This window comes from Geosmithia morbida (genome assembly GCF_012550715.1).
Source record: "Geosmithia morbida isolate 1262 chromosome Unknown scaffold_2, whole genome shotgun sequence".
Lineage (NCBI taxonomy): Eukaryota > Fungi > Ascomycota > Sordariomycetes > Hypocreales > Bionectriaceae > Geosmithia > Geosmithia morbida.
The window spans coordinates 1,477,079-1,499,328 of record NW_023336189.1 but is presented as its reverse complement, the minus strand read 5'-3'; the positions used below and the strand labels follow the sequence as shown (position 1 = coordinate 1,499,328).

Sequence of the window (22,250 nt, the reverse complement as noted above, 5' to 3'; positions counted from 1 at the left end):
TTTCACACTTCTGTTGGGGATAAGGAATGGGCGGGACAGACACCCGTTATCCTCCGCTAAGCCTACGCCGGAACGGCATGTATTACAGTGGATCACTAGCAATCAAGCCTCCCAAGCGACGACTCCGAGGCCTCTGAGCTACGGGTAATCCGTATAGTGGGTGAGAGCCATTGGTCCATTGAGCACTGAGCTATGAGCCCCAACCCGGTAAAAAAGGACGTCTCCACTCATATGTCTGGTCTGATCTGAACAAGGGTTTTTTGTTCACAGGGTCCAGCCAGGTGGCAGCCCAGCAAGCCCAGCTGCAACCCACTAAAGCACCATCCATGTATCGATACCTGCTCGACCCTTTTTTTTGTCCCTTTTTTTTTGCTGGTTCTCTATTTTGCTCAGTTTGGTTGTTGACGACGATGTTTGTTGAGTTGGTACATGACATGGCCCATGATGGCTATAATAGCACGCTTATTACAGACTCTGACAATAGGTACTTTAAACTTGACAGTGAAGAATTTTCATGTACTCCTCTTTTGCGATTCTTCTCGAAGAAATCCGCATCTTTCCCTGCCATGCTGCTTGATTATACAACAATACTTGTAGTAGTGGTAGCTAGTTGGAGGCATGGAATCTAAACAATCGGTGAAGGCTTGCCGGTCTATAATACTTGCTGAACATCGTATGGTACCGCTTGTTGAAGGGCGTGCATCATGACTGAGCACTATCCCCACACAACAGGTTCGATTGGGGTTTACTCCGTACGTCGTGAGCTGTACTCGTGGGTAACCTAGCATCACACTGGCAGTCTCCCACCATTCAAAACCAGCATTGATAACAATTCTCAGACGGCATATCAGGACCACTACTGGGTAGTTATGCATGCACACGCATCATACCACTTCGATTCCCCCATCAACAAGGATCAAGTCCTGGTGGCGTAACGTTGTTGACAGCCTCGAGCCGTTTGGGGATCGAGCCACCAACGCGCCTGTCGTGCCACGCTGTTAACACTCTTACGGACGAAGAGGAGGGACGTCCAAGCAGGTACCGGTACCGCCACGGCTTTGCTGATGAGGATCAGAAATTTGCTGCAGGGCCCAGGTTGCCGGGCAGAGTGGGTGCTATGAGGATGAGGCTAGCAAACCGCGGAGTAAACAGTTCTTGGAAAGCAAAGAGGCTTCAATTTCCTTCCATCCATCTGTAATAAGCACTCTGCTTCGTGCTCGACTATCTCGCCTCATGAGATATGGTAGCAGATATGGAATCATGCCTTTTCTTTCACTCCCATGATTGAGTGCATCCCGTCTGGAAAGGGTAGGCGTCAAGGAACGTAATTTCCCCCCATTGTTGGTCAGCTTTGTTGAACTACAATAAGATGGGATTTGTTTGCCCACCAGATAATGCCACACACGCACACACACACACACACAACACACCTACGCCACGCAACACATGGATAAGAAATCCATGTTTCTGCCAAGTCACGCCGGCCCGTCCACCCTTTTCAACTCCGTATTTTGGTATGAATGGTCTGCGGCACGAATGGGCTGATGATGGTGCCCCAAAAATTTCTTGCTGTGAGACGCATCTCTGGGGAGGGCATGTCGTGGAATGGGTACCACCATCCCTGATCGGGTTTAGCTTTCGATATGGTTGAGAAGCCCGCTGCAAGGGCCGCTGGCGGCGCCTCTTGTCCCTCTTCTGGGTGCTCTCGAGCAGTATTACCCTCCTGCCTGCTGCCTATGGACCAGTGCCCTGTCAAGAGTTTGCAAGCCATCGATGAATGGGCCATTGTACATGTAGTATTAGTAGTAAATGTACCTGGAATACGGAGTAGCAGGGTAATACTGCGCCCGTAGTGGTAGCGATACAAGTGGCTAGGATATTGTACGGAGTAGTTGATGCTGTATTTAGCCACCGCCAGTCACCAAGTAAGAGCCAAACCCATCATTTTCCCACGGCTTCCGGGCCTCTCTCCCCTAGAACATGTACTCGTACCCGTAGTGTTAGGCATCTGATGTATGAGTTTTTTCCCTTACGAGAGTCGAGAGCACTGTTATTCGTTAGTAGGTTTCCCGCCCTCAACTGGGCTCCAACTCAACAGCTACGCCAGGGTCCCACCTTTCGTAGAGCTGACCGCCTACCATCCTCGTACCTTCCTTTAGCCCTCCCTCCTCCAAGTGCTTTCCAAGTGCTTTTCTGCTTTGCACCCCATCGTCCCCATCGTCCCCATCACCATCATCCTCCCTCTTTCGCACCAGGCTGACAACCAAGAAAGCATCAAACTTGGTCGTCTATTGCCGCGTTGTTGCATCATACCAGCGGCGAAATCTCTTCCCTCCCCCTCTCCCTCTCTTTCTTCTTAATTTACACGTTTAGTAATTTTCCTCCCTGCCCGAAAGACCCCCTCCTCAACTCGGGTCTGAGGCGTTCTTCATATACACGACTTACCTTGTCCCGAGCGTCATTGGCTTGACGACTCTACACGAATCCTACTACTCTCGGCCACAACAATTCCATTGTACCTCCCTCCGACATCCGATCGCCCAGCATGCGTCCTGAGGTCGAGCAGGAGCTCTCCCACACTCTGCTCATTGAGCTCCTCGCATACCAGTTCGCTTCGCCTGTGAGATGGATTGAAACTCAAGATGTCTTCCTCGCCGAGAAGACGGCGGAGCGTGTGGTCGAGATTGGTCCCGCCGATACCCTCGGTGTCATGGCCAAGCGCACCATAGCTTCCAAGTACGAGGCATACGATGCCGCCAAGTCCGTCCAGCGCCAGATTCTTTGCTACAACAAGGACGCCAAGGAGATCTACTACGATGTCGACCCTATTGAGGAGGAGCCAGAGCCCACCGCTGCCGGCTCGTCAGCGGCAGCGTCTGCCTCGGCGGCTCCTGCTTCTGCTGCTGCCCCTGCTGCCGCCGCTGCTCCCCCACCGCCCAGTGCTGGCCCTGCCCAGGCGGTTGCCGATGAGCCTGTGCAGGCCGTCGACATTGTCCGTGCTCTTATTGCTCAGAAGCTAAAGAAGCCCCTGCTGGAGATCCCCTTGTCCAAAGCTATAAAAGATCTTGTCGGTGGTAAGCTCTATACGCCATGCAATGACCCCCCAACCAAGCCCTGGACAACACAATGCTAACCAGAACCTGTCCTCTAGGCAAGTCTACCCTTCAGAATGAGATCCTCGGTGATCTTGGCAAGGAATTTGGCTCAACCCCCGAGAAGCCCGAGGATACTCCCCTCGACGAGCTTGGTGCTTCTATGCAGGCTACTTTCAACGGCAGCCTCGGCAAGCAGTCGCAATCCCTCATCGCCCGTATGATCTCTTCCAAGATGCCTGGAGGTTTCAACATGACCTCTGCCCGCAAATATCTCGAGACGAGGTGGGGTCTCGGTCCTGGACGCCAGGACGGTGTTCTTCTCCTGTCCCTTACTCTGGAACCCGCCTCCCGTCTCGGAGCCGACGCCGATGCCAAGGCCTTCTTCGATTCTGTCGCTCAGCAGTACGCCACCAGCGCTGGAATCAGCCTGTCTACCGCTTCTGCTGGCGCCGCGGCCGAGGGCAGCGGCGGTGGCATGATGATGGACCCTGCTGCCATTGACGCTCTCACCAAGGACCAGAGGGCTCTCTTCAAGCAGCAGCTCGAGCTGTTTGCCCGTTACCTCAAGATGGACCTGCGTGCCGGAGACAAGGCCCACGTCGAGGCCCAAAAGTCCGAAAAGGTGCTGCAGGCCCAGCTCGACCTTTGGACTACCGAGCACGGCGACTTCTACGCCTCTGGTATTGAGCCCGTCTTCAGCCCGCTCAAGGCCCGCACCTACGATTCGTCGTGGAACTGGGTCCGTCAGGATGCCCTCAGCATGTACTATGACATTATCTTTGGCCGACTCCAGGTTGTCGACCGTGAGATTGTCAGCCAGTGCATCCGCATCATGAACCGCTCCAACCCCAAGCTGCTCGAGTTCATGCAGTACCACATCGACAATTGCCCCACCGAGCGTGGCGAGACGTACAAGCTCGCCCAGGAGCTTGGCAAGCAGCTGATTGAGAATTGCAAGGATGTCCTCGAAGTCTCCCCTGTCTACAAGGATGTGGCCGTGCCCACTGGTCCGCGTACATCGGTCGATGCTCGCGGCAACCTGAACTACGAGGAGGTTCCTCGCAGCAGCTGTCGCAAGCTCGAGCACTACGTCCAGCAGATGGCCGAGGGCGGTAAGATTTCCGAATACGGCAACCGCACCAAGGTCCAGAACGATCTCCAGCGCATCTACAAGCTCATCAAGCAGCAGCACAAGATGTCCAAGACGTCCCAGCTCGAGATTAAGAGCCTCTACGGCGATGTCCTCCGCTCCCTGTCCATGAACGAGAGCCAGATCATCCCCAAGGACAACGCCAAGGGCAGGAAGGTCAAGAGCGCCGCCCACAGCAAGGGCAAGGTTGAGACCATCCCCTTCCTTCACCTCAAGAAGAAGACGCTCCACGGCTGGGACTACAGCAAGAAGCTCACCGGTGCTTACCTCAATTGCCTCGAAGATGCCGCTAAGTCTGGCGTCACCTACAGCGGCAAGCATGTTCTCATGACTGGCGCCGGTGCTGGTTCTATCGGTGCCGAGGTCCTCCAGGGTCTCGTCAGCGGTGGTGCCAAGGTTGTTGTCACCACCAGTAGGTTCTCTCGCGAGGTCACCGAGTACTACCAGTCCATGTACACTCGCTTCGGCTCGCGTGGCTCTCAGATTGTCGTCGTACCCTTCAACCAGGGCAGCAAGCAGGATGTTGAGGCCCTTATTGAATACATCTATGACTCCAAGAATGGTCTGGGCTGGGATCTAGATTTCATCATTCCCTTCGCCGCCATCTCGGAGAATGGTCGCCAGATCGACTCGATTGACTCCAAGTCTGAGCTAGCTCACCGCATCATGCTTACCAACCTCATTCGCCTACTGGGTTGCGTCATGAGCCAGAAGTCCGAGCGCGGCTTCGAGACTCGCCCCGCCCAGGTTGTTCTGCCTCTGTCTCCCAACCACGGTACCTTTGGTAGCGACGGTCTGTACTCCGAGTCCAAGCTGGCTCTGGAGACCCTGTTCAACCGCTGGTACTCGGAGAACTGGGCCAACTACCTTACCATCTGCGGTGCCGTCATTGGATGGACCCGTGGTACTGGTCTCATGTCCGGCAACAACATCGTCGCCGAAGGTGTCGAGGCCTTTGGTGTCCGCACCTTCTCTCAGCAGGAGATGGCTTTCAACCTCCTGGGTCTCATGTCGCCTGCCATTGTTGATCTCTGCCAGGCTGAGCCCATCTTTGCCGATCTCAACGGTGGCCTCCAATTCGTCCCCAACCTCAACGAGGCCATGACCAAGCTGCGCAAGGATATCATGGAGACGAGCGAGGTCCGCAGGGCTGTCTCCAAGGAGAGTGCCATCGAGAATGAAATTGTCAACGGTGCCGACTCCGAGGTCCTCTACAAGAAGAAGACCATTGAGCCCCGTGCCAACATCAAGTTCGACTTCCCCACCCTGCCAGACTGGAAGGAGGAGATTGCTCCCCTTAACGACAAGCTCCGCGGCATGGTCGACCTCGAGAAGGTCGTCGTCGTCACCGGTTTTGCTGAGGTTGGTCCCTGGGGTAACTCACGAACCCGTTGGGAGATGGAGGCCTACGGCGAGTTCTCCCTCGAGGGCTGCGTGGAGATGGCTTGGATCATGGGTCTCATCAAGAACCACAACGGTCCTATCAAGGGCAAGCCCTATGCCGGCTGGGTCGACGCCAAGTCTGGCGACCCTGTCGACGACAAAGACATCAAGGCCAAATATGAGAAATTCATCCTCGAGCACTCTGGTATCCGTCTCATTGAACCTGAGCTCTTCGACGGCTACGACCCCAACAACAAGCAGCTGCTTCACGAGGTCGTCATCGAACAGGACCTTGAGCCCTTCGAGGGCTCCAAGGAGACTGCCGATGAGTTCAAGCGTGAGCACGGTGACAAGGTCGAGATCTTTGAGATTCCTGAGAGCAGCGAGTACACGATTCGTCTCAAGAAAGGTGCTGCCCTCTGGATCCCCAAGGCCCTGCGCTTCGACCGTCTAGTTGCCGGCCAGATTCCCACCGGCTGGGACGCCAAGCGCTACGGTATCCCCGAGGACATCATCTCCCAGGTTGACCCCGTCTCCCTGTTCGTTCTCGTGACCACCGCCGAGGCCCTGCTTGCTTGCGGTATCACCGACCCGTACGAGTTCTACAAGTACGTACATGTTTCTGAGGTTGGTAACTGCATTGGTTCCGGCATGGGTGGCTCTACTGCTCTGCGTGGCATGCACAAGGACCGCTTCCTGGACAAACCTCTGCAGAACGACATCCTGCAGGAGTCCTTCATCAACACCATGTCTGCCTGGGTCAATATGCTTCTCCTCTCGTCGTCCGGTCCCATCAAGACGCCCGTTGGTGCTTGCGCCACGGCCGTCGAGTCGGTCGACATTGGATACGAGACCATCATGGAGGGCAAGGCCCGCGTCTGCCTGGTCGGCGGTTTCGACGACTTTGGCGAGGAAGGCTCGTATGAGTTTGCCAACATGAAGGCCACCAGCAACACGAATGATGAGTTCGACCACGGCCGTACCCCCAAGGAGATGTCGCGTCCCACGACGACGACGAGGAACGGTTTCATGGAGTCGCAGGGTTGCGGTATCCAGGTCATCATGACTGCTAAGCTCGCCCTGGACATGGGTGTCCCCATCAACGGTGTCCTGGCCCTGACCACGACTGCCTCGGACAAGATTGGCCGCTCCGTGCCCGCCCCGGGACAGGGTGTCCTCACCACTGCCCGTGAGCATGCCAGCAAGTTCCCCTCGCCCCTGCTCGACATCGACTACCGCCGCCGCCAGATTGAGCGCCGCAAGAAGGCGATCAAGCAGTGGCAGGAGGATGAGCTCGAATACGTCTACGACGAGGTCCAGGCCATGAAGGCCCAGGGCAGTGAGTTCAACGAGGCCGAGTACGCCCAGGAACGCATTGACCACATCGAGAAGGAAGCCGCTCGCCAGGAGAAGGAGCTCCTCCGCAGCATGGGCAACAACTTCTGGAAGAACGACCCCAGCATCGCTCCCCTCCGTGGTGCCCTGGCTACCTGGGGCCTGACCATTGATGACCTTGACGTCGCCTCGTTCCACGGAACGTCGACCAAGGCCAATGACAAGAACGAGTCGAGCGTCATCTGCCAGCAGCTGCGTCACCTCGGCCGCCAGAAGGGCAACGCCGTCATGGGTATCTTCCAGAAGTATCTGACTGGCCACCCCAAGGGTGCCGCCGGTGCCTGGATGATGAATGGCTGTCTGCAGGTGCTCAACACCGGTCTCGTGCCGGGCAACCGTAACGCTGACAATATCGACCCCGTCATGGAGGACTTTGACCTCATTGTGTACCCCAGCCGCAGCATTCAGACGGACGGTGTCAAGGCCTTTTCGGTCACGTCATTTGGTTTCGGCCAGAAGGGTGCCCAGGCCATTGGTGTCCACCCCAAGTACCTCTTCGCCACTCTGGACGAGGCCACTTACACCAAATACTGCGCCAAGGTCGAGGCCCGCCAGAAGAAGGCGTATCGCTACTTCCACAACGGCCTCATCAACAACACGCTGTTCGTTGCCAAGTCTGAGTCGCCTTACTCCGACAGCCAGCTGAACAGCGTCCTGCTCAACCCTGACGCCAGGGCCAGCGCGGATGCTAAGACGTCTGAGCTCAAGTACGCCGACAACTTTATGAAGCAGTCGGAGAAGAAGGTGTCTTCTAGCAGGGCTGGCGAGACGCAGCAGGTCATGGAGGCTCTGGCCCAGAAGGTGGCCAATAAGAACAGCCGCGTCGGTGTCGACGTCGAGGAGATATCGGCGGTCAACATTGAGAACGACACATTCATCGAGCGCAACTTCACCCCCAACGAGATTGCCTACTGCCAGAAGGCTCCCAGCCCTCAGAGCTCTTTTGCCGGAAGGTGGAGCGCCAAGGAGGCCGTCTTTAAATCTCTGGGCGTTGCCAGCAAGGGCGCCGGTGCTGCTATGAAGGACATTGAGGTTCTCAGGGACGAGGACACGGGTGCTCCTATGGTCAGGGTAAGTTTCTTTTTTTTCTAATGTTTCTACTCACTCCAACGATCTGCCTTTCTCTCCCCTATGACAAAGGCCAAGGTTGACATCGTACTAACCAAAGATATCACAGCTCCGTGGCGAAGCCGCTGCCGCTGCCAAGAAGGCCGGTGTCCAGGACATTACGCTGTCCATCTCACACTCGGATAGCCAGGCCATTGCTGTCGCCGTTGCCAACTTCTAAGTGTTTGTGCAGCTGCGCTGCAAATGTGTACCATGGGAACGAGGGTAAAAAAGAATGATGAGATCTATGCGTTTCGTCATGTTTTGGAGCGTTTTATGTTTGTTTTTGTACTTTTTCTATTCCAATGCTTATTATTTGATTGATTCAACGTCTCAACGTCTGTTTGAAAAGAAAAATGTGGGAGGATTTGACATCTGCACTGGGAGCGTCGAAGTTCAAGTAGACGCAGGTATTTAATAACAGTAGTAGTAATTAACAGTGGTAGCAAGTACTCCTCTTGAAATTCCTCTACCTAATATCTCCTTTGTTTTTCTTATTCGAGCCAACTATCTATTGTGCTGTTCTGTACTCTGCAGCGATGCAGATGTGTTTTTGTTTGTAATCTACGTAGTGCCGGACCCCGGGAAGGGAAATGCTATCTTGACAGTGTAGATAGGCATACATATACGTAGTGAAGCCCTTGGCTTGCTCTTCCAATCCTCGTGTGCTTGGCATGGGGGGGGAGGGCACATAGTCATGGTCTTTTTTTTTTTTTTGCAAAGAAATAATATCCCATGAGGACCAACTTTTTGTTGTTCCCTTCCTTTCCTCCCGGGTATATGCCAGAACACCAGACCAGACCAGACCAGGACCGAACCAGGCAGCAAACAAAGCAGCAACAAGACACAAGGACCAGAACAAATAAGAGGAAGGTGCGGGAAGTAATTCATCAGAATCGTTTCGTGCTTCGTTGACCCGAGAGCCGGGGAGACGGACAGGGGAAATCATTGACCGCGTCCACCCCTCCCACGACCGCCCCTCCCGCCTCCGCGACCACCACGTCCCCTGTCTCCGCCGGCGCTGCCGCCACGGCCGCCATAGTCCCCTCTCGAGTGGTGGTGGTGCCCTCCGCGACTGCCGCCCCGGAAGCCGCCGCCTCCGCCCTGCTGGCTGTGGTGGTTCTTCTGCTGCTCGGCTACGATGTCGATGATTTCGTCGGGGACGCGAAGGTATTTGATCTGCGTGGTACCCTGGTAAGCTGAAGAACGCACACACACGAGGAAATGGGTCGGCGAGAGATATAGAGGGGTAACGTACGTTGTTTCCCTTGACGTAGACTTCTGGTAACCGAACAAACTTGTCGCCTTCCTGTGGGGGGGGAGTTAGTCACTGGGCAGAAGGGTAAGTGCTGGGCATCAGCAGGACGTACGGGACTCGTCCGGACTACCTCCTTCAGGGTGAGGTTCATCCAAGTATCGCAATTCACCAGGTGGCCGTTTAGAGTCTCGCCATTCTTGAGCTCGACGAGCATGGGGTGGCCTTGGGCGGCGTTGAGTAGACCGAGAGGTAGCTGCGGGGCGTCATGTCAACGCGGGAAAAACGAGAGGGTGAAAGCGACAGCGGCGGGGGGGCAGCTGGATCGTCTTTTCTCTTACCATGGTCTCTGTGTGTGTTGTTGCTGGGGGGGGGGGGGGGGGGGGGGGGGGGGGGGGGGTGGAGTTCGTGCGTGTTAGGCAGGCGATGGGGGGAGGTTATGGGCGATGATAAACTGTGTGTGACGCTGCCTCGGCCGCAACTTTCCGGTTCCTCTAAATTTGGTCACGTGTGCTAGCTAGTCTGAGTGGTGATTCACTGCCCCTCTAGGGGGAGAAAAAGAGACGCTCTTAAACTTTTTTGATTTACTATTTCATTATAATAAATTGGGCATCACTCTCTAATATTTATCCATCAGTTTTGTCATACTTTTCCGCTGTTTTGGTTGGCAGGAAAGCAGAACAGAGCTGTCCCTATGTTGTGTTCTGATAAGGACGGTGTCGAGTCCAACGGTATAGATGACAGGATCGACACATGAGCAAAGACCGTGTAAGAGGAACGACGGGGATTGCGAACGGCGAGAAGGTATCTCGGGGACGCTAGAACCCATCGCCTCTAGCCTCTCAAAGTAGGCCCCTAGAGGCAGCGTCACACACACACTCAAGTACGTTAGAGCTTTTGCATTCGGGCGCATTTGCATCACCGCTCTGATACGTGCATTGCCCCGGTTGATGCATATATCAGCAACCGCAGGCGGCAGCAACAACCTTGTCTCCTCAGTCACAGTCCCGACAATGGAAATACGGAGGCTTTGATATCCACGCCTTTTTTTTTCTTTTGTCTATTCTTCTTTCTAGCACAAGGAAAAATCACGATGCAACGGCCGATGTTATGCGACGGCTTATGGCGCTGCCTCTGTCCTTCCTACACTCCCCGCGCCCTCCTCCGAGCTGTCCAGACACCACTCCCCATCGCCGCACGAAGAGCTGCCAGACAGTGGCCGCACGGGAGGCAGTTCGGCGTAGAGACGCCGAGGGCGCCGACACGTAACGATGGCGGTGACAGCCAAGAAATTGCTTCCGCCGCTACCACCTCCAGGATGGACGAGGTCCTGCTTCGACCGACGCCACCGACTGAAGAGACACTATCGGACACGCCGACCGAGGAGATAGCCGCAGCACTGAGAAGGATGCGCGCGGTCCAAGGGTTCTCGGTGCACGGGCAGAGGCTAGACCGTTACCAGCGCATTCTGCAGCTAGTAGAGCACTTGGTCGGCAAGCGCGGGTGGCCGCCTTCGGACGCCTTCGTGTACGAGTGCATGATGGACGCCATGGCGGATCCGCGCGGCTCGGCCAGCGGCGTGCGCGCTCTTCTGCGCAGCACATGGTCGGATGCCGGACCGAGCGAGATGGCGTGCCGCAGCGCCCTGACCGCGCTGTCGGTGCATCCGGACTACGCCCTCCGTCAGCAGGTCCTGTCCGCGATGCGCACGTACTGGATGGCCGAGGACGACAGGGATGTGGCGCAGAGCGTGCTGGCCGCCATGCTGCGCGAGGGCCAGGTCGAGATGGCGTACGACCGGCTGATGAGGTTGGTGGACGACGGCGAGCGCGTGGACCTCTGGCTGTACGACGTGTTCGTCGTGGTGCTCGCGCGCGAGGGCCACCTGGATGAGATGCTCAGCGTGCTTCTGCGGCGCAAGCAGGCGAAGGGTGCAGATCACGCCATGCTTAGCCTCACGGGCCACGCGCTCGACGTGTGCGCCGCGGCGTCGCACCTCGACGGCGTAGTCTGGGCGTGGACGGCTGCCGTACGCAACGACCGCATCCAGCCGTCCGACGGGGTGCTGGAGAATGTCCTCGCCACGGCCGCCCGGCACGGCAACGTCGGCATCGCAACAGAGGCGCATGCCATGCTCTCGCGTCGCGGGAGAGTGCAGATCCACCACTACGAGGCCCTCGTCGATGCGTTTGCCCGCGATGCGGATGCCCCCGGGGCGCTGCGCGTCCTGAACATCATGCAACGGAGCGGGTTCCGCGTCGAGCGCGAGCATACACGGTCCGTGTACGCGCTCCTGCGCAGCAGCGACAACGACGTCCTCGACGCGGCTGAGGCCGCCCTGCGCGAGATGGCCGACGAGTCGCAGGATGGCCGGGTGCCCCCCGGTATCGTCTCCGTCGTCGTCGAGGCCAGGTCCAAGAACCACCGCGGTGGCAGCGACGCTGCCCACGCCCTCTACGCGGATTTCCGGCACCTCACGGGCGAGGACCCCGCCGCCTCTACAATACAGGATATGATCCTGCACAGCAACGTGTTTGACCGCACGCGCGGCTACCTGGACGACTACAAACGCCTCGTTCCCGGCGATGAGCCCCCGCCGCAGAGACTGCCCATGGCGGCGAACAAGCTCGTGGGGATATGTCTTGACTTCGGAGAGCTAGGCCTCGCCTTCCTCTTTGCTAGGGGAAGCATCGGCCGTCACCACCATAGACGAGGCGATGGACACAGCGGCGACGTTGCCCCCCCCTGGCTGAGGAGACTGACGCAGATGGCCATCGAGGCAGAGGACAACAGGCTCTGGAAACTATTTGACAAGTTTCAGAGGGCGGGGCATCAGGCCGCTGTTGTGGTGATTCAGAGGACTGCTAGGCTTGTGCAGGCTAGACGGAGACAGGACGGTGTGTCGTCTGAGAAGGTGGAGGGGGAGGGTAGAGATGGATTTCCCCGGTCGGTTGCTGCCAGGGAGAGGACATGAGGTTCAGTGTATACGATTTGAGTCGGCGGCATCTCGTCGCGGCATCATTTGCCGAGGCTATCGGGGCTATCGGGGCTCATCCGTGTCTTATAGTCGGCGGTGGAGTGTATAGATGACAGGGTATTTTGCATCATAGTTGACATTGATGGATGTCTCGGATCGCATCCTCAAATGTTTCCACAGTCTATATATCTCAGCAATAAACTGAACAGCTACGAGACCAGACGACTTCACTTGGAGGAAAGGGGAAAGGGGTGCTACAGTACTTTAACCTAGAACACGTGCCTTGTTCCATTAATTCATCGCTTTTCTTTCCGATTTTTTTTCTGCTTAGTACATAAAACAGGCTGTCAGAATCTACGAGTAAGGCCATGGTGGACAGAACAGGAGAAGATTGGCAGTCTAAAGAAACACTGTCCTATACCCGAGCACCATCGTTAGACACAATAATTAGAGACAAGTGATGTGCAAACAGGTGCAGGCGGAGTGAAAGAATGCATATTCAGTAGACATGTGCCCTTCAGGCATGTCTAACATCTCTGGCGTTGGTATCGAACAAGAAAGAAGCAAATTTATAATACACCGAAACCCTCATAAAAGAATCTCCAGTGAAACTAGAGAAATCCCCGTCCCGACTGCGTGTAAAAGTTCCACGCACCCTGCTGCTGCTGTTGCTGGTCGTGAGGCTTGCCTTGCTGTGCCCTCTGGGCATCCACACCGAATAAGTCAACCCCGTGGGCCGTAGAGGCAGCGTTTGTGCCTGTGGAGAACGGGTCGTAGTATGGTGCTTGCGTTTGCTGCTGCGGATGTCCCGCCGTAGTGCCGTACGAGTGGTGGCGCCCGTCTGCGGGCTGAGAGACGGCCGCTGCGGTCCGGCCGCGCTGCATGTCGTTGGGGGAGGAGGCCGGCGTAGAGGCCCAGGCGTTCTGCGGCAGTTTGGTGGCTGCTTCTTGTGCCATGGCGGCCATGGGATCGGACAGGGTGGGAGAGGACGTGTCCCTACCGCCGAGGGTGTCGCTCCCGCTGTAGCCGTGGGAGCCATACCGGTCGGGGTCGCGCTGCTGCATCATGGCCTGCTGGTGCGAAAAGGGCTTGTAGGTGATGTCGCTGGATGCGTTGCTGTTGCTGCTGACGATGGGGGTGCGTCTGCCGGACTGGCTACCGCCGTCATTGTATCGTAGGTAGGCGGGTGAGGGTCTCCGCGTGGTGGAAACACCAGCCAGCACATGGGCCTGCCTCTGCACCCGGTCGGGGGCGGGACGCGGATAGGCACTGCTGTTCTGCTGGGAGGGTGAGAGGCGTGATCGTGGCGGTGCCGTCGCGACAGGACGGCGGGGTTGCTGTGACAATCCTGGCGATGGCGATGATGACCCGGCCGATGCCGATGCCTGCATCATCTGGACATCCCTTGCCGATTGCTGTTGCTGTTGCTGAGGTTGCGGCTGCGACTGCCGCTGCTGCTGTTGCTGCTGTTGCTGCTGAAAAGGCTCGTTATGGCGCTGGTGATAGCCGTGCTGGTTGTGTTGGTCATTTCCAACAAAACCATGGCGAACACCGTTGTCTGCAGGGGCACTTCCTGTTGCTTCCGTCCACGGTGTAGAAAAGGGGGGGTGGATGGAGAGGTTGGTACTTGGGTCAGCGGACGCATGTGCCGTCGGCATGTCGGGGGTCCCGCCCATCTGAGGCGACATACTCGTCCTCTGCTGCTGTGAGAGATTGGCGAGGGGAAGGGCTAGGCCAGACACCGACTGGGAATGAGGTGTCGGCTGTGGTTGCGGAGCTAGTTGGGCCGGAAACTCCGGAAGCAATGGAGGTAGCTGCTGATGCTCCATCTCGGTATCATCATGCTCTTCAGCATCGTACTGCCCCTGCTCCTCTTCAACTGGCAGCCGAGGTTGCTGCTCGTCGCGGGCAATGACGGTAGTCCCATCACCATTATCGCCCTCAGCAACCGCGGCCTCTGACTCCCTCTTGCGAGGCTTCTGAAGCGGATACTCGCACGACTGGCCCGTCGACTGACACTCGGAGCAAGAAGGCCTGTCCTTGGGGCACTTCGCCCTACGGCTCTTGCACTGGTAGCAAGAGACGCGGGACTTGCCAACCTTTCTCTGCTTAGTGGACCTGCCGCCACCGTTCTCTGTCTGCTGCTCCTCGACGCCACCGCCCAGGGCGAGCTCCTGTGTCGTCATCACCGGGCCGGTGCTTGAATTCGTGGTGTTTTCCGAGGCATCGTCGTCGTTGTTGTTGTTGTTGCTACCGTTGTCGGTCTGCTGCTGCTGCTGTTGCTGAGACTGGGAGCGAGCCTTAGCCTGTGGGTGGACGATCTGAAGCTGCTGCGCGCCATACTTGGCCAGCATGGCAACCGAGTCTTTCTGGATATTGGGGGCCTGATTGGCGAAGATATTCATCTGCTCCGTCGAGAGGGTGTCCGGGTCGACGCCCGCGTTGAACAGGAGCTCCCTGGCCGTAGCAAGACGACGAGCCGCCTCCTCCGCTGAAACGCTTACGAGTGGCACGTTGCCATCCTTTTGGCCAGAAACAGCAGGTTGTTGTCCTTGCTGCTGGCTAGAGGAAGAGGCCTCGACCGAAATGGCATCCCCCATAGGAACGACCGGTGCAGGGGCAGTCTTCTTATCACGCTTGCGCTTCCTGGGCCGATCCGCCTTATCGCCATCCGACTTCCATGGCCTCTCCCTCTTATCGCCTCTGGGATTCTCGCTCCTTGGCTTCTTCTGCTTCTTAGGTGTGTTCCTGATCTCCAGCTGACGCTGGTATCCAGGCCCTGGCTCGCGCACTCGGACGGGAAACTTTTCCTTCAGCTGTCCCACCGTCTGGTGCATGAGGGTGTGTGAATATTGCACAGTGATGGAGTGGTTGCCACGGTTGAAGCAGACGGAGATTGATCCGCGACAGTCAAATGCGGGCCGGTCTGCTTTTTTTGTACGTCTCACAATTAGTACGGTAAGACGAGAAGGCGGGAAGAATGAGAATGACAGGCTCACCCATCAGGGCCGGGTCAGGCACCTGGAAGCTGTAGGCGCCAACGACAGTCTTGGGCGGATTCTTCGCACTCTGGCGAATCCATTCCTGATATGATGCGCCGCATGCATACCGCAACGTCCACCCATCACGACCCCTCGACAGGCCGCGCAACACCCAGCAGCTCCCATCTGCAGCGGCGACAGCCCGAATAATGTTCTTGCCCACAGCTCGCTGCCGCGCAGGATCGTCAGTCTGGTTCACGATGACCTGGTTGGCCGACACGACAGTAGTCAGCTCCTCAGCGCCACCGCTGAGCAACGTGTCCATGACATTGACGGTATTGTCATCCTCCTCCTCAGAGTCGGACTGGACAAGCGTAAACTTTGTCGTGGTTCGCAGCTCGTACGCGACGCTGACGTGCTCGGCCCGCGTCTCCGTCACCTTCTGCTCCAGCACGACCCGCAGTTGCGCCACCATTTCGTCGACGGATGCGCATCTCGAGTCGTTGGATTGGCGGGGTGCATCAGTGCCGAAGTCGAAGCTCTCGAGGAAGTCGACCATTTCGGGTAGCAACCACGGTGGTGCGAATTGCGGCGGCTGTCGTTGTTCTTCTCCTTCTTCTTCACGGTTACCATTGGCTAGTCGGGAGGCTTCTGCCTCGGTCGCTGACGACGGTTCCTGCTGTTGCTGCTACGGCGACCTTCGCGCTGGTCCGGCCAACTGGCACGCGTGTCGAGGTGATGGGGGCGACTCAGGCATCGCATCAACTACGTTTTCGAAGAGGAGTCCCAGCCCAAGTTCTGCCCCTGCAGCTGTTGCTGCCGTTGTTGGGCTTGATGATGTTGTCACAGGCACGGGAGCAATGATTGATCTCTTTGGCATCGGCGTATGTGTACGTGTTGTAGAGCGCCACCCTGTACCAATGTCCGCGTCGTCTTCGCTGCTGCTGCCGTTATCATCGCCATTTTCGAGTGTCTCCATGATGAGATGTTGGCAATTTACCCAAGTTGGTTTGGATTCGAAGACGGGGCTTTTTTTTATTTTTTTTTTAAGGTTGGGCTTTACAATGATGATCCAACCTCCATTTTTTTATAGTCGTGCGTTGGCTGAGATTGAAAATCCGAGCTGAGCTGCTTCTCAGATCATTATGCAGACAACCATTCACTCTTGCCATACATGTACGTCTCATATCATTCACATTGCCACTCTTTGTTGGCAGGATATTACAACGCACGAGCCTCTCTAGCGTTCTCCTGCGAATGCATCGCCAATGACCTCCATTTAAAGAGGATAGACAATCAGATGAAATAAAAACAAAACATGCACTTTACTTACGTCAAACACCAGTCAATAGAAATAAAAAAGGAAAGCCATGACATCATAAGGCACATATATATACATACCACTCACGCCTGCTCAACCCACTGCTCAATCCTCTCAATCAAGTCCATCTTCTTGCCAGACGTGCTGAGTCCCCTAGCCACCAGCACATCCTTGAGATCCGCCGTCGTCATCTTCGTGATCGCGCCGCTCTCCACAGCCGCCTTGATCTGAGCCAGGTCGAGCCCCGGCTTGCCACCACCTGCCACCGGCACACCACCGCGGCTCTTCTTGCTAGGCCGTTCAGGCAATGCTGCAGAGTCATCTGGATCACGCTTTATGGCGCGTGTCTGACGCGCTTTGGCGGCTTCCTGCTTGAGCGTCTCCGACCAGTCCTCTAGATAACCCCCGGCACGCTTGCTGATGGCCTTGTACTTGGGCTCCGTAGCGTCGTCTGCTTTGGAGGGGACCTCGTCTTCTAGCGCCATGGCCTGGAGGATCCTGTAGTGCCACTGGAGGCTGGGGTTGGGATACTTGAGCGGATTGTACATTGCTTTGGGGAGCTGGAGCTGCTGCACCACGGTGCGCATCTGGTTCTTGAGCTCGTCGGAGCTCCTGGACTGGTTATCGGGGGGTTTCGAGTCCCTCAGGTCATCGATGAAGGGGAGAGGGTACAGCCAGAGGCCCGAGGGGACATGGGGGCTACCGCGGTCGTCATCCGTGAGCTCCTTAGAGGGCAGGATGGCCACCAGGACAGGCTGCGCGTTAGTTCGCGTGATACACCATGCTATGCCCATCTTGCTGTCCCGCACGAGCTTCTTCCACAGGGACGTGTACACGCGCGTGGACCCCACGTAGTCATCCTCGCTTGGGTAGATGAAAGTGCTCTTCTTCACGCTGGCCCACGGCGGCAGGCAGTCGCGTGGTTTGAAGCCGATGATGCGGATGATGGGTGATCCGAAATCGCGTAGCTGTCTCTGCTCTTCTGGCGTAAAGTAGACGTACTCGCCGCCAAATTTGTACGCTTTCCTGATCTCCTGTCTTTCCACCGTCCGTGCGCTGTCCTCGGCGATTCTCGTCGTCTCGCCCGTGGCAAGCTGGGGTTTCTCGCCTTCGAGCCAGATGTAGCATGTCCTGGCAGGCGTCTGCCTGTGCACCACATTGTACCCCTTGACCGAAATCCTCAGGCCAGGGGCGATCTCAAAGGGGACGTTGGAGAATAGCGCCCTCTTAGCTGTCTGCTTAGAGTTGATATTGGAGATCAGCGAGGACAGGAGAGACAGGCCATCTCCTGACTTCGAGTGTCGGATCTCGGACATGTTGGCCTCACCCGCGGTGGCATCATGGTAGATGATGTCCTGGAAATGATCAGACAAGGTGGATACGGTGTTTGAGGAGGGGAGGGGGTCAGGCAGCTTACATCGTAGAACTGTTCTACGCGAAAGGTGGCATCGCCTCGTACAACAGGAAATATATCAATCGTGACTCCTAAATCATACAGATCCTTTGCCCTTACAGCGGCGCCCGACTTGGCAGCCTTGTCCGACCCGTGCGGGTCATCATTGTCCGTGACGATGAAGAGCCGCCGGCTGCCAAAGTTGGCCGCCCGGGTGGTGAAGATCTGGTTGGCGCAGAAGAGCATGCTGGACATGAGCACCGTCTCCTTGGTAGGCTTGAGAACCTCCTCCTCGTCCTCGCCCTCCTCAGCCAGGGCCTTGAGCGCCTTGACGTCCTGGGCGTCCGGGACGTTGAGGTCCGTGAAGAGGTAGCAGTGGGGGTAGCTCAGGCCACCACCACCACCACCACCTCCTCCTTGTTCATCCTCCTGTCGACTACTGAATTTGGACTTTTCCGTGCCGAATAGCAGGACGCCCATCAGATCCTTTGGATTGGAGATGATGCGTTGCTCCATGAGATGGTAGGCGCATTTCAAGGCTGCCTGGACAGGGCTGTCCCGGTCTGCCTTTTTAGAGTCTGAGGGGAGAGGTGGTGTGAGCATGGTCTCGCTCACTTCGACAGCGAAGAGGATGGCATCCTTTTGCGCCTTGTAGCTCTGTGTATCCATGCACTCGTGATTAGCAACATAATATCAACTCCTTGGAGCGGGATGCATGTGCGTACAGTCTCATCAATATCCTGGTCCGCCTCGTCCTCTTCATCTCGCCTCCAATCGTCTGCCATGACTGCCACAGAAAAGTAAACGCGTTACTTTGGGAGTATTATATCGGGAGAACAGATGAGATGACAAGACGGTTGCAACCTCATGAGCAGAAGAAGAGCCGGCAGTTCGTGCTATTCACGCCGTGTGTACGTTCGTACGATACACGCGGGCAAGCTATAGTGGGCCCCTCCCGTACGAGTAGGCAAACGCGCCTCAGCTCTAGGAAAGCGGGATATGCATCGCGAGATCACGTGTGCTGCTTACCACGGGTTACTTGCCCACCATGTCATTGGATGCGAGCGATCAGGGAGGAGAGGTACATGTGTCTCTGCCGATGGTCTAGCTGGGAAGAAAGTACCTCTCCGAAGCTAGTACGTGTACGATTACTAGTAATTAGTAGCGATTCGCACCGTAAAAAGTGAAACAGAAAAAGGGTTTGGAATCGTTCTCCCAGCTTTCTGTCCACGTCGGAGCTAGCGACGTCCGAGGGGCGGATCAGTATTACTTGTACATCATCGACTTCCCTCCATACGAGACCCCCGTCTCTACTTTTTTTTTTGTCTCGATCTTTTCTCTGTACATGTACTCCTACTCACTCCTGCTAATTCCTCCCCAACTTTTACGTCGCTCTCACTCTCTGTCTTCATCACAGAAGTAAAAGAGCCAGCCTACTGTCGACCAGTTCCTTCCATCTCTCCCGTCTCGTCTCGTTCCAGAGTCCGCGCGATCGGGCGCGGCAAAAAAAGTCATACACTACATACATACATCATGTCATACCGGATCTCGACACGACTGCTGCCCCAAGTGGCAGTGACGCCCTTCCGGACCCCCCGACTCGGCGCAATTCAGACGCGATGCTTAGCCACCCAGGCGGTGCCACCGGTAACTCAGGATGCGACGGGGTCCAGGGGGCCTACGGCCATGGTCTTCCTCAATATGGGAGGACCTTCAAAGACAGACGAAGTTGGCGACTTCCTCAGCCGACTATTTGTACGCTGACACGCTCTCAGCCAAAAGGAAAACTTTATCATGGGCGTGAATGTATGGCTAACGAGCAAAATCGACAGTCTGATGGAGATTTGATCCCCCTAGGAAGGCTACAGTCGTACATTGGCCCTCTGCTGTCGAAGCGGAGGACGCCCAAGATCCAGAAGCAATACTCCGTCATTGGTGGCGGGTCTCCGATTCGAAAGTGGTCCGAGTACCAGAACGCCGAGATGTGTAAGATCCTGGACGAGATCTCGCCGGAGACAGCACCGCACAAGCCGTACGTGGCCTTCCGCTACGCCAACCCGTTGACTGGGGACGTGTACCGGCAGATGCTGGCGGACGGGTTCGGAAACGGCAAGGGCGGGCGGGCCGTGGCCTTCACGCAGTACCCGCAGTACTCCCACTCGACGACGGGCAGCAGCCTGAACGAGCTGTGGAGGTGGCGCCACCGTCTGGAGGGCAGGACGACGACGACGACGGGCAACAACAATAACGGCAACGTTAGCATTGGTAGCGGCAATGGCGAGGACGAGGGCGCCATCAAATGGAGCGTGATCGACCGGTGGCCGGCGCACAGCGGCCTCGTCGAGGCGTTTGCGCAGAACATTGAGGCCAAGCTGGCCGAGTACCCCGAGGAGCGCCGGCGACACGTGGTGCTGCTCTTCTCGGCCCACAGCCTTCCCATGTCCGTGGTGAACAAGGGCGACGCCTACCCGGGCGAGGTGGCGGCCACCGTCTACGCCGTCATGAGCCGCCTGGGCTTCTCCAACCCCTACAAGATCTGCTGGCAGTCCCGGGTCGGCCCCTCGGCCTGGCTGGGTCCCCAGACGGCCGACACGGTCGAGCAGTACATCGCCAAGGGCCAGACAGACCTGATCCTCGTACCCATCGCCTTCACGTCGGACCACATCGAGACGCTGTACGAGCTCGACATCGAGGTCATCGGCGAGTCCGGCCACAGCAACACAATCAAGAGGGCTGACAGCCTCAACGGGAGCCCCGTCTTCATCAGGGCCCTTGCTGACATCGCAAAGGGGCACCTCCAGAGCGTCCAGTCCTCTGTTGCCTAGATGGACTTCTGCTGCCCTAGCTGCAAGAGCGCGAGCGGTGCACTGAAATCAAGAAATCCTTCGCTATAGCAGGCGCGTCTGTAATGGTGAGAAGGTGGTGGCTTGATAATGGATAAGGCTTGCAAGTGCAATGCATGATAACAAAAAAAAACAATACATTATTTGTAACATTTTAGATGCATGTATGATTATTTTGATGGGAATAGGGAGTGCAAGAATTCGTTGAAAACAAATAAAGCTACTACTATTGCTCTATAGACGACGCACTTGTGCTAGTATAGTTCTCTACCAGTACTACTACGAAGCCTGTGTACGCGTGTGTGCAATAGCCATAGGGCTCTCGAGGCTCTTTGCATAGGTGATAGTAGTAATAATTGATACTCGTACTCGGACGCTTTGACTAACGACAAATATGTAGGCACCGATGGGTCATGACTCATGAGCCAGGCTGCCAGGACCCTTGAGGAAAAGGACAGCTGAAACATCTGGTAGCAAACGAAGGTCGACAGATGATTGAAACAAAACGCCATTTCCAGTACTCTTCTACAGAAGGGACTCTCAACGCATCATTTCACGCGAAGCCATGCTGTATTACTCACTCGACAGGTAATAACGTAATACTGATTATTACCAGTGCTGTAATGCTATTCCTCTTCTCCCTTTCCCTTCATTGTCTATGATGCCGGTCAGTCGCGGAGTGAGTGGTCCTGAAAGAAGAAGAAAAAAAAAGAGCATAGAAAGACCAAAAAATAACGACATGGGACGGATTTGAACCGCCGCGTCCGAAGACATGAGATATGCCCTATTGAACCCTAGAAAGGATCGTTCGAGTCTCACCCATTAACCACTCTGGCACCATGCCTTGCTTTGTAGTAGGATGATCGAGCAAGGTTATTCTTGACCTTGGACGATGGCCGGGACTTAGGGATCAGCAACTTCCATCCAATTCTGGGCCCAGAACAGAGGGGGGGATGCAGGGCGCGCACACGAGGGTTGGGCGACACGACGGCAGTCAACTGCAGTGCCACAGATTGAGGTGGCGTATCATGCGGGCGGACAGAGGCTATTCCTCTACTGTTATTACCGCACATTCTGGCATGTACTAACATGTGCCGGTGGCTTTCTGAGGGTGGCTTGCGCCTATTGGTGATGCATCCTTTGACGTTGGGATTACGACGCACGGGTCAAAGACGTACGAGTCCTGCGAGGATTACGAGCATTCTGACCTGTACGAGCACTCGTATGAGGTCGGCGCTATTGCTGCCGGAAGTAGCAATTACACGAAGTCTACAGGAAAAGAATGGGGAACCGTGCATCCTTGCCGCAATCGGGTTGGGGTTGGATGGTATGGACCATGGGCCACGGGAA

General features: G+C 56.2%; 6 protein-coding genes across 6 annotated transcripts; 3 read left to right on the top strand and 3 right to left on the bottom strand.

The window, feature by feature from the left end:
• Positions 1–2,545: 2,545 nt before the first annotated feature.
• GMORB2_4092 (uncharacterized protein) lies at positions 2,546–8,311 on the top strand (the record flags this gene model as incomplete). The annotated part of the gene is made up of 3 exons (XM_035466067.1): positions 2,546–3,074; positions 3,152–8,094; positions 8,201–8,311. 3 exons carry the CDS (start codon positions 2,546–2,548, stop codon positions 8,309–8,311), a joined length of 5,583 nt encoding a protein of 1,860 aa, XP_035323904.1.
• Positions 8,312–9,075: 764 nt separating this feature from the next.
• GMORB2_4091 (U6 snRNA-associated Sm-like protein LSm4) lies at positions 9,076–9,641 on the bottom strand (the record flags this gene model as incomplete). Its single annotated transcript, XM_035466066.1, has 3 exons — positions 9,076–9,321; positions 9,389–9,439; positions 9,501–9,641. Coding segments are annotated over 3 exons (438 nt in total), but the record flags the coding sequence as incomplete, so codon positions are not given.
• Positions 9,642–10,490: 849 nt separating this feature from the next.
• On the top strand, positions 10,491–12,196 carry GMORB2_4090 (pentatricopeptide repeat protein; the record flags this gene model as incomplete). Its single annotated transcript, XM_035466065.1, has 2 exons — positions 10,491–12,014; positions 12,179–12,196. 2 exons carry the CDS (start codon positions 10,491–10,493, stop codon positions 12,194–12,196), a joined length of 1,542 nt encoding a protein of 513 aa, XP_035323902.1.
• Positions 12,197–12,973: 777 nt separating this feature from the next.
• GMORB2_4089 (Ku70/Ku80 C-terminal arm) lies at positions 12,974–15,902 on the bottom strand (the record flags this gene model as incomplete). Its single annotated transcript, XM_035466064.1, has 3 exons — positions 12,974–13,634; positions 14,004–15,288; positions 15,362–15,902. The coding sequence occupies 3 exons, from the start codon at positions 15,900–15,902 to the stop codon at positions 12,974–12,976; spliced, it is 2,487 nt and encodes an 828-aa protein (XP_035323901.1).
• An 845-nt stretch (positions 15,903–16,747) lies between these two features.
• GMORB2_4088 (ATP-dependent DNA helicase 2 subunit 1) lies at positions 16,748–18,726 on the bottom strand (the record flags this gene model as incomplete). Its single annotated transcript, XM_035466063.1, has 2 exons — positions 16,748–18,019; positions 18,082–18,726. The coding sequence occupies 2 exons, from the start codon at positions 18,724–18,726 to the stop codon at positions 16,748–16,750; spliced, it is 1,917 nt and encodes a 638-aa protein (XP_035323900.1).
• Positions 18,727–19,590: 864 nt separating this feature from the next.
• GMORB2_4087 (protoporphyrin/coproporphyrin ferrochelatase) lies at positions 19,591–20,882 on the top strand (the record flags this gene model as incomplete). Its single annotated transcript, XM_035466062.1, has 2 exons — positions 19,591–19,812; positions 19,890–20,882. The coding sequence occupies 2 exons, from the start codon at positions 19,591–19,593 to the stop codon at positions 20,880–20,882; spliced, it is 1,215 nt and encodes a 404-aa protein (XP_035323899.1).
• Between the last annotated feature and the right edge of the window lie 1,368 nt (positions 20,883–22,250).